This window comes from Danio rerio, chromosome 17 (genome assembly GCF_049306965.1).
Source record: "Danio rerio strain Tuebingen ecotype United States chromosome 17, GRCz12tu, whole genome shotgun sequence".
In the NCBI taxonomy this organism is placed as follows: Eukaryota; Metazoa; Chordata; class Actinopteri; order Cypriniformes; family Danionidae; genus Danio; species Danio rerio.
The window spans coordinates 38,857,744-38,875,000 of NC_133192.1; the positions used below are offsets into that span (position 1 = coordinate 38,857,744).

Consider the following 17,257-nt stretch of genomic DNA (forward strand, 5'->3'; position numbering starts at 1 on the left):
ATGAATCTTACTGGTTCTCAAGCATCAAGCAAGCATGCAAATTTAAATTTATTATTATCATATAAAGCACTTACTTTTCCTCCAGAAAACTCTGATTAATGTATAAATTGATATGAATTTTCTTAGCTCTTAGAAGTTATTTAAAACACCAGAGTTTTGGGTGAAAAGACTTTTAGTGGAAGAACAAAAATCCATTAGATTTACATTCATTTGTGTTGAGATGAAAACAAGTCCTATGGCTTAGAAAAAACAAAAGGGCGAATGAATGAAGGCAGAATTTTATAAATTAGCATTCATTCATTCATCCATTCAATACCAATGAGAATGGTCACATGCACATTTAACTCGATCATAAAAGTTGCCATTTATGACGAGCTTATCAACCAATTCACACGCCTCTGATTGGCCACCGTATTCCAAACAGATATGCCTTTAATTAGTTTAAATGATGGATTTCCAGTGTTAAAAGAAGCCAGTACTGGATGTCACACAATTTAGTTTTCTTAAATGAAAAAATGTCTCAAATCGGATACATTTTTATTAAGAGGTTGCATGACAAACATTGGTATAAAATAGCCAATGGATTTTCAGTGTGAAAAAAAGCCAACGAGATGTCTCATGAAATAAATGGTACCTTCATGCGTGATCAAAAATGAATCTTCAAATACACTTGGATTTATGCTGTCGCTGGTTTATTCGCATGCTAACGCATTCTCAACTGTTGCTGCTATTATTAAAAACTGACAGTTTCCCTATCGCTCCTAGTTTCCTTGGGACAGTGGTGAGCAATGGTACTCACCTCCAACTTCCACTTGGCCAGCAACTCCTCCCTGGTCCTCCTGCTAATGTAATAAGGGTCACCAGCTTGGAAGGTTACTCTGGGCATGGGTCTTTGACGAAGGCTGACTTCCCAGCCCACTCCCCCACGGAGCCTCCCTCGAGCTCCCTGTTTAAAGTACAAAAGCAAAAAAACAAAAAACAAAAGCAAAAATAAAGGTAAAGGAAAAAATTACGACTCACTGTTTCTTTAGAGTGCTTATCTATCTGTGCGCTCTCAAATGAAAGAGGGAAGTAGGCGGTTTGTGGTTTTGTGAATTGGCTGGTTGGAGGACTCTCAAACTAGTGTACTCAACGAGCGGTCCGAGACATTTATAAACTTCGGTTTGAAGAATAGAAACCCTCACTTGAAGCGGAGGACCAAGTGTATTTGATATTGCACCATTAGGGTACCATTTCTTTCATAATCAGGTGGCTGGAGAAACAGGTTCCACGGTTATCTTCCGAGTACGTTTCTTTGAAGGTCTTCGGCAGTTGGTGGAAGAAGTGAACATTCACAGACAGAAGCACACGAACATTGACAAGCACGCAACAGGAAGATGGTTTTACCTCATTCTTTGAAGGGTCCCCGCTCTCGTCCTCCTTGTGCTCCACGTCTAGAATGAAACAGCCAACAAGAACAAGCAATTACCTGAAATGTTTCTGACAGTCCAGGTTTAATCGGTCTTGGTCAGTCTGCTGTATGAGACCTCAATGACATTTTTAGAAAGCATAACATAGCTTTGAGGCTAAATAAAAACCCATTCTTATTTGTGTGCTAAGTTATTTACCTCAAACAAGGGTTTATATAAAGAGCCATGAAGCAGGAAGCAGGAAAAGGGAACATTTTAGCTGGAGGGTTTGTAATACTAAACAAAAGTCCTTAGAGAACTTTGAATAATTTTCAGTTTAGAAAGTTTAGAAATCACTAGGGGTTTGGTCAATCAGTGGGGAGGACTCATTTGGTGACAATGTACTGTAAGTACTGTAATGACATGGAATAGCAGACAGCATGGTTTCTTTGTTTGTTGTATCAATATTACACTCAAATATGGGTGACACTTTATTTTTGATGGTTTATTTGAGTATTACTAGACTGTCTGCTTAATGTCTGCATATACTGGTGCTAAACAGACACTGAATTTGCTGTAAGAAACTTTGCAAGTATGTCAACTTACACTAACCCTAACCCCAACCTAACAGTCTACTAATAATCTGATGAGAACTAGTTGGCATGTAGATGCAATGTAACTTAAATTCAACAAACAGACCATCAAAATAAAGTGTGACCCAAATATGTAATGCATATGTTACAGTACAGCATGTTGCAATCTGTCCAACTATATTATTTGCACTACGATTGGCTGGATTAAAGGGACAGTTCACCCAAAAATTTAAACTCTAAAACACAAAGATATATTGAAGAATGTTAAGGAAAAAACAGCCATCAAATTTCAATGTATTTTTTATTCCTTCTATAATAGCTGCTTTTTCCACCATTCTTCCAAAAAACTTGGTTTGTGTTTAGCAGGGGGAAAAAAATGATGTTAAACATTTTCAAACCACTTAAGTGTAGTATTGGACAATTATACTAATTTTATGAGGAGCACGTGATATGATTGATCATAGTTGGTCCACCATCCGTGATCATTAGCAAGCCATTCAGATCATACCAAATGCAACAAAAACATCCCGTCTAACTTTACTCCCTGATGTTTATTTTTTTGAAGAACCACCATCTCCCTCCTCCTCTTTCTAGATTAAACCAGGATTGGGTGACACTGTTGCCTCACTGCAACAAGGTCGCTGGTTTGAAGCCCGGTTGGGCCAGTTGGCATTTCTGTGTGAAGTTTACATGTTCTGCCCATGCTCACGTGGGTTTCCCCCAGGTATTCCGATTTCCTCCTACAGTTGAAAGACATGCCACATAAGTGAATAAAATAAGCAAATAGGAACAGTATAGTGCTTAGTACTGAGTTTCACCGAGTAGGTATGCACAGGTGTGGTTGGCAGTCTATTCCTCTGGGGCTGCCCTTGATAGTCAAGGACAAGGCGCAACGAATTCGGGGAGCTCTTACCCTTTTAGGCTCAATTATCTCTGAGCTCAGGGTTCTCTCTCGGGACAGCATGCCAAACCTGCTAACATTATCCAGCAATATCTAAGAGTAAGCTCTTAAAAAAACTTTACTTCTGATTTCTGAAGAAGATGTAATGCACTTACAAAAAATGCATTCACTCATTCATTTTCTTGTCGGCTTAGTCCCTTCACTAATCCGGGGTCGCCACAGCGGAATGAACTGCCAACTTATCCAGCAAGTTTTTACGCAGCGGATGCCCTTCCAGCCGCAACCCATCTCTGGGAAACATTCACACACTCATACACTACCCAATTCACCTGTACAGCACGTCTTTGGACTGTGGGGGAAACCGGAGCACGCAGATGAAACCCACGCGAACGCAGGGAGAAAATGCAAACTCCACACAGAAACGCCAACTGAGCCGAGGATCAAACCAGCGACCTTCTTGCTAATTTCTTTGCTAATTTCATGGTAATCATAGTGTGAAGATTGAAGAATGCAACAATTGGTATGTTAAAGGGATCATCAAGAAATTAAAATCCCCTTGATTGTTTGACGTATAAGCATTCGTTATACTATAAAAACATCCTGTAAGTTTTAGAACCCAAATCTTCATATTGAAGAAAAGCTGCCAAGATGATGAGCCTTTTAATTATGTAATAGTGTCAAAACCCAGCCTCTACAAAAAAAACAATGCCCACTTCTTCATTACTGCCTGTAAGTCACTGATTTGTCCAAACTCTGATTAACAGAAAAAGAAAACCCAATAAAAACTCACTGAAGAAAATATGAAACTGTGCTGCACCAATATTTGGAAACAGTCTTAATCACAGCATTAGAAAACAGTGGATGAACTTTACTTTTAATGAAACTTAGTAAGAACGTAGTCCTTTTTTACTTCATTTGTAGTGAATTCTTTTACAAAGAAGGAATAATTTAGCACTATATTTTTAGAAAGATTAAGATTAAAAGGTTATCATAAAGGTAATCAAAAAGTCTTTATTATATGCAATTTGAACTAAACTATCGGCAAAAGACGTGTTTTGTTTATGTTTGGAAGCTTCGTTTTGGACTTAGATGAAGCAGTGTATGTATTTCATAAAGTAGGCTGGTATAATGTGCAACATTTTGTGGATTATTTGTTTCTATTCATTCATTTTCTTTCGGCTTAGTAGCTTTGTAATCTGGGGTCGCAACAGCGGAATCAACCGCCAACTTATCCAGCATGTTTTTTACGCAGCAGATGCCCTTCCAGCTGCAACCCATTACAGCAAAACATCCATACACACTCATTCACACACACACACACAAACTACAGACAATTTAACCTACCCAATTCACCTATACCGCATGTCTTTGGACCTGTGGGGGAAACCATAGCACCCAGAGAAAATCCAGGTGAACATGGGGGAAACATGCAAACTCCACACAGAATAGCCAACTGACTCAGCCGAGGCTCAAACCAGCAACCTTCTTGCTGTGAGGCGAACGTGCTACTCACTGGGCCACTGCTTCGCCCCTTATTTGTTTCTAAATGAAAGAAATTGGGTTTCAGCTAATTATTATGACTTGTTTTCAACTGATATATTTTTTTCCACCAAAATCCGGCCACTCTAGAGCCAAGGAGTACCTCAATCCCTCAGTTTTCTTAAACTGTGTATACAGAATAGAGATAATGATACACATTTAAATTAATCGTTAACAACTAGAGCTGTTTTTACACTATTGTGCTCAATCGTTCAAGAACAGTCAGGTGTGGTTCCAGTTGTGTTTCTTCATGAGCCAGTAAAGGTGCGGAAGCATTAATAACAGTTCTCGATGTGGAAATCTAGACATTGTTATGCTGCATCAACACCAGATGCAGATGAAGTGTCAAGCATGAGTCATTTACATGTTAAGTCAATGCAAAGAAGCGAATAGACATCCTGCGGCACGATTTGAACAAATGAAGCGATCAGCGCAGATGAAGCAGCACGAGTTGAGCGTTTTGTGCGCTTGACATGCTTAACATGCGAATCGCACGAGTTACAAAATCTGAACTTCAGTGAACATTTGCGCAGCATTAACCAATCAGGAGCTTGCACTTATAGAGGTGTGATTATGACGTAGTGCCTGTTGTTGGTGTCCCGAGGGAAAATCCTCTTGCTGACACGGGACAGCATTTTATCAAACTGGTCCGGCTCAGTCGGAAGCACCGCTGAAAGCTTCCATCATCCAGCTAAAGTCTCTAGAGGAGTTGATGAACTCGCAGAGCTGGATGCCGTGGACCCAGACACGGCGCTGAATGAATGTATGCTGTTTTTCAGTCTTCAGCACATACACACAGCTATTCTCTCAATAAAAAGTTAGCCATTTCAAGAGTTCACACTTAGCTGATGATTGATGGTAAAGCTAGTTTGGCGTGCAGTCCCGGGAGAGAGCCCTGAGCTTATAAGATCCTCGAGCCCTGGGCTCCCTCCCGTTGCAAGGCGAGAGGGGAGTTTGAGCTCAGGTAGATCTCGATGACTCCCCTTCTTGCTTGTTGTAGCTAAGTGTCAGATATGTATACTGTAAGGTGTACTCAGAGGTTAGCTAATGTATTTTGATTAATTATTTAGAGTGATGTTTTTGAACTGTGGGAGGAAACCCACGCGACCACGGGGAGAACAAGCAAACTCCGCACAGAAATGCCATCTGGTTTGGAAAGAAATTAAACCAGGGGCATTCTTGCTGTGAGGCAACAGCGCTAATCGCTGGCCACCGTGACGCCAATTTGAAAGGAGGGAAAGAAGGGTTGGGTGGGAGGGGTTCTTCGAGACGAAGATATTGAGATGAGAAAAGTCTGGTTATTTATAGTGAGTTAAGGATCGTCTGATAGGATAATCAGTCATTAGCTAAAGTTGGAACAGCTGCGAACAATCATAAGCACGTGATCCTCTCGAAATTTGTTTATGAATAAACTTCACTTAGCAATACAGTAGGTCACCGGGCAAACAGAAGCCCTGCCCATGACACAAATCCACATCTATTGTGAAGTGAATTTGACGTGTAAATGAAGTGAGTAAACTCAAAATGTTCACGTGTTTATTTACGCGCAAATAGTGTGCTGTGCCTGGTTTGAACACAGCATTAGACAGTGTGCAGGACTAGTAGAGCATGTGTGTTCATGACGTCGCCAATCTGTTGCCTTGCTGCCAGTTTCTCTTTAGCAGGCTAAGCGAAAACACACAATTTATTTATTAATTGTTATTCAGCTAAATAATTATCAGAAAAAAAGAGTTTTAAAAGCTAAAACTACTTTAGTTTAAAGATCAGATAAAGTAGTTTAAACTACTAAAAGATCATTGTCAGTGTCAGCGTTTAAATTGAACATATGCTACCAAGGCACCAACTGGCGCATTTGTATTGCATTTCAAAGATTTTAATTATCAGCACCACAGTGTAAAATGAAACCTTTTTTTTTTAGCTGTTTGGCCAGGATTAATCCAGAATAGAATGGTTAAACAAATAGAACTGTTTAGCCTGAAAAGCAGTTCAGTTGTTCAGTTTGGTTCAGTTCAGTTTTGCTTGTATAAGATTTAAAACAAGATTAAATAGCTAACTGAATTTAGCTGCACTGTGTATTTGGCCCATTTTGAATGACACGTTAAGTTACAGATTCGTAACTTTCAGGCCTCATAAAGGATTGTTGACAAAAAAATCTCATGTTGTGACTTACTGTTCTGTTGTTGTTTTTGATTATGGAGGCAGAACTAATGTACTTTTTTCAGATGCTCGGTCAAGTTAAAAGTAGCCACATTAATCTCATCTCATTTAGACATTTCTGAATGTAATAAGACAACAGTACACCCCTTTCTCCAAAATCAGCACAGAAGTTGTGAAAAAGCCTCAGCCTAATAATGATTAATGTGATAACTAACTAATCTGTTCAAACAGTCAAGTAAAAAAATAATTAATAACTGACTAGTCTTGAGTGATAACTTCCCCAGCACTTATGCTTCCTCCTTACTCAACCAGAGCCGGTCATCTTTCACACATTCCACGGCACGCAATCAATCCTCCCAAAAATTCCTGAAACCTTCGGACTCCTTTATAACCCAGGCATTGATTTACACTCTTGACATCTCGCATACAAAAGGATGTAGTTCAGGCCTAAACAGCTTTGTCTTAGCTGGGTTCAGCAGGTTAGGTCGAGGTTAGGCAGAGGCTACGATTACCAGTGACCTGAAACATTAGCAGGGCTATCATGATGATTCATGATTCAGGAGTACTCAACCTCCTCTTCTAACTAGAGTTTGAGTAAGACAATATTACAGAGAGCTCGACAAAGCTTTCCAAAAGCACACCCACAATTCCAGTAGTGCATCAATAGAATGTGGCCCTTCGAAAGCCTTTGAAAGAATCATTCTCATTCAACTGAAAAAAAAACAAGTTACAAAACAGATGCACTCATTTAATGTGATTCTGTGTGGATAATCTGACTGAAAATTGTTCCTTTTGGCCCCAAGCCCTAACATAAAAATGACATTCAGATCAAAAGTAACGTTCGCCGTTGCAAATTCCCTCACATCAAAGTCCTGGTGAGATGTTTGCATACTTCAGAAAGGTGAAAAAAAGATTGGTTATGTAATCTGCAAGTTACTTAAGGAATATGTGCAATATAAAAAGCAACATATATCTTTTGCTAGATCAGTCAAATTTGCTAGGTTGTCACTGTAGTCCCAATGGTGATGTGTAAGTGTTAACATGTGATAAAAATGTAGGTTTGAACAATTTTTTCATAAGCCACAGCTTCCTCTGAGCGCATCTATTGAAAGGAAATTGCAAAAAAAAAAAGGCCTGCACTAAACAGAAAGCATTCCTATAGTGCATACAGCAGACTGTGGCAAAACCAACACCAAAGTTCAACTTGAAGGCTACTTACTTATATACTTATTCAACTCTATGTACAAAGCATGTTTGATATACTGTACACTTACCGGCCACTTTATTAGGTGCATCTGTCCAACTGCTTGTTAACACAAATTTCTAATCAGCCGATCACATGGCAGCAACTCAATGCATTTAGGCATGTAGACATGGTCAAGATAATCGGATGCAGTTCAAACTGAGCATCAGAATGGGCAAGAAAGGTGATTTAAGTGACTTTGAATTTGGCATGGTTGTTGGTGGTACTGTGTTTTTCACTCACAACCACCTCTAGGATTTACAGAGAATGGTCAGAAAAAGAGAAAATATCTAGTGAGCGGCAGTTCTGTGAGCGCAAATGCCTTGCTGATGCCAGAGGTCAGAGGAGAATGGCCAGACTGGTTTGAGCTGATAGAAACGCAACAGTAAATAACCACTCGTTACAACCAGATATGCAGAAGAGCATCTCTGAATACACAACACATTCAACCTTGAGGCAGATGGGCTACAGCAGCAGAAGACCACACCAGGTGCTACTCCTGTCAGCTAAGAATAGGACAATAGAAGATTGGACAATGGAAGATTTGAAAAACGTTGCCTGGTCTGACAAATCTTGATTTGTGCAGCGACATTCGGATGGTAGGGTCAGAATTTGGCGTCAACAACATGAAAGCATGGATCCATCCTACCTTGTATCAACGGTTCAGGATGGTGGTGGTGGTGTAATGGTGTGAAAATATTTTCTTGGCACACTTTGGGCCCATTAGTACCAATTGAGCATCCTAACAACGCCACAGCCTACCTGAGAATTGTCGCTGACCATGTCCATCCCTTTATGACCACAGTGTACCCATCTTCTGTTGGCTACTTCCAGCAGGATAACGAGCCATGTCATTAAGCGCGAATCATCTTAAGACTGGTTTCTTGAACATGACAATGAATTCACTGTACTCTAATAGCCTTCACAGTCACCAGATTTCAATTCAATGTAGCACCTACAGTATGGGATGTGGTGGAATGGGAGATTCGCATGATGGATGTTTAGCATACAAATCTGCAGCAACTGCATGATGCTATCACAGCAATATGGACCAAAATCTCTGAGGAATATTTCCGATACCTTGTTGAATCTATGTGAAGGATTAAGGCAGTTGTGAAGGCAATAGTGCGTTCAACCCGGTATTAGTAAAAGGTACCTAATAACGTGGCTAATTTATATATACACACACCTAATTGAGTCATAAATACTTCATTTTAATAATCAATTCGTAAGCAGGGAAACTTTGTACAAATAGTTATGCAGGATTTAGACCCAGGCCTACATGCAACCTTTCATGATTCATGACATCTCTATACTGACACAAAGCCAAAATAATCAGGCCGAGCCCACGTTAATAACCCTCAAGCCTAAGGAAGATGTGTTTGAAGTCCATCAAAGCACCATCTTCCAGCCACATCACAACACTTGAGAGTCGAGAGGCCGTGGGCAAAAACCTGAGAGCTTGTTTTCTTCACGAGAGCCATCAAAAGCCTGCCAGTGAAATAGCACACACTCCCCACCAAAACAAAAGGCCTTGACCCCAGAGTCTTCTTCACATTTACAGCATGTGAAAATCCTCTCCTGTTGCATCTTTCTGTCTTTTCCTCTTTTCTCTATTGCCTGACTGGAATAGGTAAATGTCTGTACGGCGAGGAAAGGGTTCAATCCGCTGAGACTGGCAAGGTCACTGGGTTTGCGAGCGTGGTTGGCACACTCTGCCCATCCAGGCCCCAGCGTGCCAGTTTGAGCACATGCCAGCCAGCGTGTTTAGAACGTTCAATTCCACTTCACTGGACTGAAATCCATCTATGGAGAAGGTACACAAAAATGGCACAGGTACCAGTCCCTTCGCCCACTCGCTGTCAGTCAAAGCATGGTTGATCTACAGTAAAGCATTCAGGAATCAATGCAGTCTGTGGTGTAGGTAATCTTTTGCTTTTGTAACTGGGATTATCTTTTAGTGACTAGCATTGCATCACAGATAGATTAATGGAATCCTAAAGGTAATTTCAATACCCTTTTAAGACGTTTAAGACCTCATCGTCACTTCAAGTACTAATCAGTATCAAACCTTTAACTTAATAAACAGTTGTTAATAAACATTGTAGGAAGAAACAAAGCTTGAAAGAATAAATTGCGCGCTTTTTTGCAGCGACAGGATTTAGCCACTGTTTAAAATCCTCTTTCTGCAACCTACAGTACATTTTCCCATTTTGCCATCTGTATCGCTCTATGGTTTCGCTACATTCCACATAGCAAAATATCTCTGGCCCAGCTCTGGCACACACAATAAGCTTTTGCTTGGCCCAAACGCGGCAGTGAAATACAGTACATGACTCGACCAAGTTTCAGCCAAGTTAATAACCCATAACTGAGCCTAAACTGGGCCAGATATGTTGGTGTGTCGCTACTGCAATGAAACTGATAACCCCATGAAGCATTGTGATTTAGGCCTGCTATGGGTGTGCTTTTTCTCGAAGTGACCTGATTAGTAGATTTTTTTTTCTTTATTAGAAAATAATAAAAAAATATTTTAAATGTGGGTCAAGATAGACCAAACTTACATGGCCAACATATCAATTATTAACATCTTGGCCAAATACTACATTTTATATCTGGCCCAAGTATCCTGAACACCTTCAAGGACGGTGCCACCTCTGCCAAACCAGGGCCATGTTTGGCCCACATGCTGTATGTCAGCGCCGGACGAATGCCTTCTGTGCCAGCTTTATGCCAAATCTGGGCCAGAATTCTTTGCTACCTGGGATGTGGAGAGCGTCACATCAGCTTCCCGCGTTTGTTGCAAATTACATGACATCACTCGGACAAAGGAGCTTGGCCGGACACTCCCCAGCCTAAACCAATCGTGTGGAACGACCATGCCGTTGTTAATATTAGGAGGAAAATAAATATATTTAGCTTTTAAGAGTCAAAAGCCCCTTTCACACAGTGATACCGGTAAATATCCGGTAAATTTCCGGAACGACTTTACCGGTAAATTCAAAAAAGCGCTGTTCACACAGGCGAGGACGTTATGGAATTTTTCCGGAAAAGAGCATTCACACATCCATCGCAAAATGCCGGTAAATTCGGACATCATTAACCAGAAATGACCTCTGAACGGCTGCGCTTGTGTTTGTAAACATTTGACTACATTACAAACTCTTTGGATGGATCAGTATTGAGTACAACTCCAATGAAAACATATAGAGGAACACTTTCGCATGTCGAGATGTTCATGATATGTGTGTGTGCTGGCGCTATGAGCGCTCACGGGCACACGCAAAGCTTGGAGGTAAACAAACAACGGATTATCATAAACATTTTATCGATAATTATTTACACAGTTAGCATTAAGAAGGAACATAGAAACGTTATCTGACTAACATCTAGCAGCTAAATGTGTCTGGAAAAATATTCAAAGGCTTTTATTCTCATATATCGCGCGCACGTGAATGCGTCTGACTGTTCTGATTGGCTAAAGCAGGTGTCTCACGTCAGCACGTTCTAGACGTGGACGAGCTGTTTCTGGCAATCTTCCTTCTGCATTCACACAGCGCAGCATTCCGGCAAATTACCGGTAATGTTACAACTACTCTTTCCAGAAAATAGCCAGAACGAATTTACCGGTATTTTCAAAAAGGGCCTGTTCACACATACAACCTTTCCGTAAAATTGCCGGTAATTTTCCGGAAAGGTCTGTATGTGTGAAAGGGGCTAAAGACTTTGGACAACACTTGAGATAAATTTAAGACCTCGAAAAAATTTGTTTTAGACTTTTTAATATCTTTTAAGGGCCTTCATTTTCTCATAATTGATTTTTTAAACTTTTACCTATACATTTTAAGACCCTGCAGACACCCTTATAAATCATTAGACAAATAAAAACCCATTCAACTTTACAAACACCAGGGGCCTTATGTACGAAGACTTGTGTTGAAATCATACTAAAACATTGCATACGCACAAAGCTGTAAATGTACGTACGCAGTTAAAAATTTAGATGTTTCATACACTGCGTGCGCGGAGTCATATGCATATTCTCTTTGTACATCCGAATTAACGTGAAACTAAGTGCACATGCACAAGTGCAAAACCCCTCCCTGCCTCCTCCCCCGTATGAATATGTTAATGACTCTACTCTGGCAAAACCAACAAAAAAGCAAAGGCAATTTAACATAATTGCCTTTAGGAGTCGCCAATGGAAATAAAACAAACACACACAAGGTAAGGACATACGCCAGACATGAAGTTGGCGTGGACCAACGCACATTCTCAGGTTAATTTCATCGTTAGTAAATCCAAACGTGAGGTGAAACCTGGCGTACGCAAAGTTTTTGTGCATACGCAGCATTGATACATAAGGCCCCAGTTCTTTGCCATGGTTTCATAAAAAAAAAATGACAAAAATATATTTATAAACATTGATTGAAATGATAACGTCATAGAACCCACATGAAAGAACTGAAAAATCTGTCCCTATGTGCTCTACAATTACAGCACAGCATACCCTTATGACTTTTATAAATTATGTCAGCAACCGCTCTGCAAGATCTGACAACAGTCAATCGACCGGACACAAAAGGGACAATGACCACCTGAAATCAAAAACATTGAGGTAAAGTTGGTTTTTATATTCAAGGTTAGCACTGTTGCCTCACAGCAAGAAGGTCGCTAGTTTGAGTCCCAGCTGGGCCAGATGGTGTTTCTGTGTGGAGTTCTGTGTTGCGTCTAGGTACTCCAGTTTCCCTTAAAGTCTAAAGCAGGGGTCACCAACACTGCTCCTGGAGAGCTACCTTCCTGCACATTTCAGTTGCAACCCTGACCAAACACACCTGTTTGTAATTATCAAGTGCTGCTTTAGGTACTATTAATTGGTTCAGGTGTGTTTGATCAGGGTTGGGACTGAATTCTGCAGCAAGGTAGCTCTCCAGGAACAGGGTTGGTGACCCCTGGTCTAAAGAGATGCGCTATAGGTGAATTGAATAAGCTAGTTTGGCCCTAGTATATGTATGCGACAACAGGTGTGTATGGGTGTTTCCCAGTACTGGGTTGCGGCTGTAAGGGCATCTGCTGCGTAAAACGTGCGCTGGTAAAGTTGGTGGTTCATTCCTCTTTGGTGACCCCTGATAAATGAGGGACTAAGCCGAAGGAATATTGATGAATGAATGAACTACTGAACAGGGGAAATTATATTAGCATCCACTGACTATCAATGTACAACATGGTTCACAGTCAACTAAACAGTGCTAATGTTGGTAAAGTCATACATACATGTGATTTCAAGAGTTCACACTTAGCTGATGATTGATTATAAGCTAGTTTGGCATGCTGTCCCGGGAGAGATCCCTGAGCTCAAAGGTTCTTGAGCCCTTGGCTCCCTCCCATTTGGAGGGCGAGAGGGGAGCCTTGAGCTCAAGTAGATCTCGACAACTCCCCCTTGATAAAAACTGATGACTAAAAATTGAATGCTATGAAAAGATATGCTGCATGGTGAGAGATTAACTGTAGTGCAAAATTTAGATTTATCAATTTACTTGTTGTGCATGTTTTTGGAATGTGGGAGAAAACCGGAGGAAGCACGGGAAGAACATGCAAACTACGCACAGAAACAGTGCTAATCACTGGGCCACCGTGCTGCCCCATGGAGGGAAAGGTGAAGAGGTAGGGGTGGAAGGGGGGATTTTTCAAATCGAAGATGACTGTAGTGAAAAAACCCTGGCTCTTATAGTAGGTTAGGAATGGCCTGATTGGTGGATCATGCATGCTAATGCAGAACCAGCCGTGTTCAATCATAATCACGTGCTCCTCTCGAAATTAGTTTATGAATAAACTTTACTTCACAGTGAATATTCAAAGTAGCATGGTAAATAATATAGGAACCCTATCAGAAATTGTCAATAAACTTATAAACACATATAAAACCAACTTTACCACAATATCTTTATCAAAAAAAAAAAAAGCTGAGGCAAGAATTTATACTTTAAAAAAATTCAACAGAAAAAAAAACTGAATTTGGTACAAAAATAAAATTTATTTTGGAAAAAATGCATTGGATTTCATAGTGCCTTACATAATTCACTCAAGAAATGCATCTTTAGTGGTTTTAGTTACACTTTTCTGAACTGAAATCCATCCTGTCGCATCGAGGTAGGAGGTACACGAAAAGCTTATTTGCTCACTCACTGTCAATCAAAGTATGGTTGATCTACAGTACAGAGTTTAGAAATCAATTAAGTCTTAGGTTGGAGTAAATTAGTGAGTGACAAGAAGCTTGTAGGTGTGATTATCTTTTAGTGATTAGCATTTATTAGCATTAGTGTTGAGTAAAAGAAGTCTGGCCATTGGGAGTTAAAGGGAGCTTTTTGTTGATGGTCTCTGTTCATGGGCTTGTGATGAGCTCAGCAAAACACACAGGTTTTAATGTTTGAAACTGTCTCACACTAATCAGGACCTAAGAACTGTACACTTTTTGCCTGTAAAATTCAGAAACGGAGCCAATTTTGCACGTGTGTCTGTTGCTTTATTACGAACATATATAGAAAAATTAATTGCATATAGGGTGTAATAGGTTATCAAACAATTGGCCTGTTTTTCACCAGGATTTTAAATGCATGGGATTTACATGAAAACAAGGAAACTGTAGTGTTTGAGGTTCACGGTATGTGACTTCTATGTACTGACTCTTATTTAGCTATGCCTAGGTATATCCATATTTTCATTCTATGTCACCTTTAAACATTAGTATATGCATACTTATTTACTCCCAGGGCGATTTATATTGAAGTTGATATTTAGCTGTACCATGTTGGTGTTTTGTAACATCAAATTTTTGAGGTGGGTTGTTAGCCCAACGCTCAACCCCCAACCTGGAGGACCAGGACATACATATGGACAATTTAGTTTCCCCAATTCAACTAAAATGCATGTCTTTGAACTTGTGGGGGAAAACGAATCATCCAGAGGATGACCTTCCAGCTGCAACCCATTACTAGGAAATTCACCTGTGCAACAGCTCATAATCAAATATCCAAACAGCCAACTACACAGCAACAACTCAACACATGTAGGCATGTAGAAATGGTCAAGACGACCTGCTGAAGTTCAAACTGATCAACAGAGTTAAGTTGTGAAATGAGATTTAAGTGACTTGAGAATGTTCAGAAGAAAAGAAACGCAGTAAGCAGAAGTTCTGTGGGTGGAAATACAGGAAATACAGTTTTGATGCCAAAGGTCAGAGGAGAATGAACAGACTGGTTTGAGCTGACTGAAAGACAACATTAAATCAACAACACAAGCTCTAATCATCTCATACTGTTTTTACACTTTAATTGATTCATTTAGCAAATGCTTCTATCCAAAGAGACTTACAAATTAGGATATGTATATTACAAATGAGAACATATGTATTATTAAGTCCTTGCAGTGGGAAGCTGGTAGGAAAGTGTTTGGTGTATTTGAAAAGGAAAAAAGTGTCTCCTACAGGTGGTTTGTCAAGCCCACTCACCTGCATAAAGTACACTCAGAATTACACAATGTTTTCCCAGAAACATGGAGTGTTTATTGGAAAGTGAAAACCTATGGAGAAACTTGTTTTCTCTGATAAACCATTACATAAAACAATTTCTAGAACAGGGGATGCTTTGATGCTAAGTAAACCTTTGACTAGCCCGGATAAGTCTAAGGCTGCTTTCAAACCTAGACTTTTGTTTCGTTTGCCCAGTTAGAACGGTTCGTTTGGCATATGTAAATCGGATTTGGCGCTGGGATCCGCGCCAAATTAATCGGTCCGAGATCGCCTGAATGAGGTGGTTTCGGCTAGATTGAAACGAACTCGGGAGCGGATCGATTCTAGTGAGAAAGCGATATGATCCGAGCCTGGCTATATCACAGTGTATCATGGATATGTCATAGGCATATATTGTCAGGGTTCTGCCACTCTGGTCTTGTAAATTCTTGTTTTGGTGGCAGAGCTCGGACACTACCCGTGTCTGGTCCTGTTTCTGTCTCTGTGTGTGCGCGCGCCGTCGAGGGTGTACGCAGAGTGCGCGCGCTCCTGCTTGACGCGGCCGCGCGCGCGCTCTGCGTCCCTCAGACGCGTGCGCTCTTGTACTCGTGTTTGTGTTTTCGTCTGTCAGCAGCGTGGTGTTTCATTCCCAGCGTCTCAGTCTTGTTGGTTTCGGTTTTGGTCGGCGCTGAGATGAAGCATGCATGCTGCATGTTTGAGCGCACGGTGAGTGTTTTCATTCATCGTGTGCTCGTGTCTTGCGTCTGTTGTCAAAGCACGTGGCTCGGTGTTTACATTGTGGTCACGTGCTTTTGTCGTGTGCTTCAGTGTTGTGTTTGTGTTGTCATGAACATGCGGTTAATGAGTTCTCTCATTGGCTGCATGTTCTTGTCCTGTGTATGTGAGCGCATGGCTTGTCTCGTCTCTGTCATGCGCTCTCCCGTCTATTGTCTTGTCCCACCCACCTTGTTATCTTGTTTGTAATTATTATTTTCACCTGTCCGCCTGTCTGTTTATTGGTTTGTCTTTCCTATTTATTCTCCTAGTGTGCTCTGTTCTGTGCTGGTCCGTTGTTGATTTTCCCTTTCCTGTTCTATGAGGTCTGCTGATTTCTGGTCTAACCTAGTGTGTCTTGCCAAGTTCCAGATCTTGCCTAGTTAAGTGTATGATAATGTTGTGTTTTTCCCCACATGGGGAGATTTGAGTTTTGTTTTTGTTTCATTTCTTAATAAAACCTTCATTTCCTGCATTTGGGTCCTCGCCTCCTCTCCATCCACCCCCAGACCGTGACATATATACGGCTATATGAAGAGAGAGTTATAAGTAGGGTGGGAGGTCATTCCTACCAGTAAATGTGAGTTTTATGTAAAAGCCTATAATGCATAAGCCAACTGCTTTGTATGAGAAAGTCTTACCACTGATTAATACTAGGTGACGATGTCTGTGGGTTTCACCATTCAAAATGAAAGCTCAGATTTTCGCTTATAATATCTTTTTGCTCATCATCATAAATTAAAATAAGGACGCATGACAGCTGAGCAGGACTGATGTAAGGAGAGTTTACTCGCACGTGACTTATTTTAGCTCTTTTGGTCCGCTTAGAAACTTAGCAGTGTGAAAGCGAACCGCACCAAAGAGCAACAATTTGTAAAAAAGATTGTAAAAGATTGTAACAATTTGAATCCCTGTTTCGGAACAAATGAATCGATTCACAGGTGTGAAAGCACCCTAAAACTAGATGGGATCAGAAATTAGGGATAACACCAGAGAATGACCTGTGGGGTCAGCTATGTAAAGATGGGGTTATCTTAACTTTAAACTCCAGATTTAGACTAATCCAGTTTAATTTCTTACACTAGCTTACACACATTCTCACCTCTGCTTCAGGTGTGGTATAGAAGAAGGTAAATATTTGCATTTTACACGGCT

At 40.5% G+C, this 17,257-nt stretch overlaps 1 protein-coding gene across 8 annotated transcripts in view; it reads right to left on the bottom strand.

Annotated features, from left to right (window-relative positions):
- dnmt3ab (DNA (cytosine-5-)-methyltransferase 3 alpha b) overlaps positions 1 to 17,257 on the bottom strand; it is a 117,360-nt gene that overhangs the window by 53,570 nt on the left and 46,533 nt on the right. For 4 of the 8 annotated variants that reach the window (XM_068214409.2, XM_073927263.1, XM_068214408.2 and 1 more), the window contains exons 5-6: positions 1,387 to 1,433; positions 800 to 946 (exon numbers count right to left, since the gene is read on the bottom strand). In XM_068214409.2, the coding sequence (XP_068070510.1) occupies positions 800 to 946; positions 1,387 to 1,433 (194 nt within the window). The remainder of the gene's footprint in view (positions 1 to 799; positions 947 to 1,386; positions 1,434 to 17,257) is intronic. The other 4 variants (XM_073927265.1, XM_009293199.5, XM_073927266.1 and 1 more) reach the window with 1 other exon arrangement.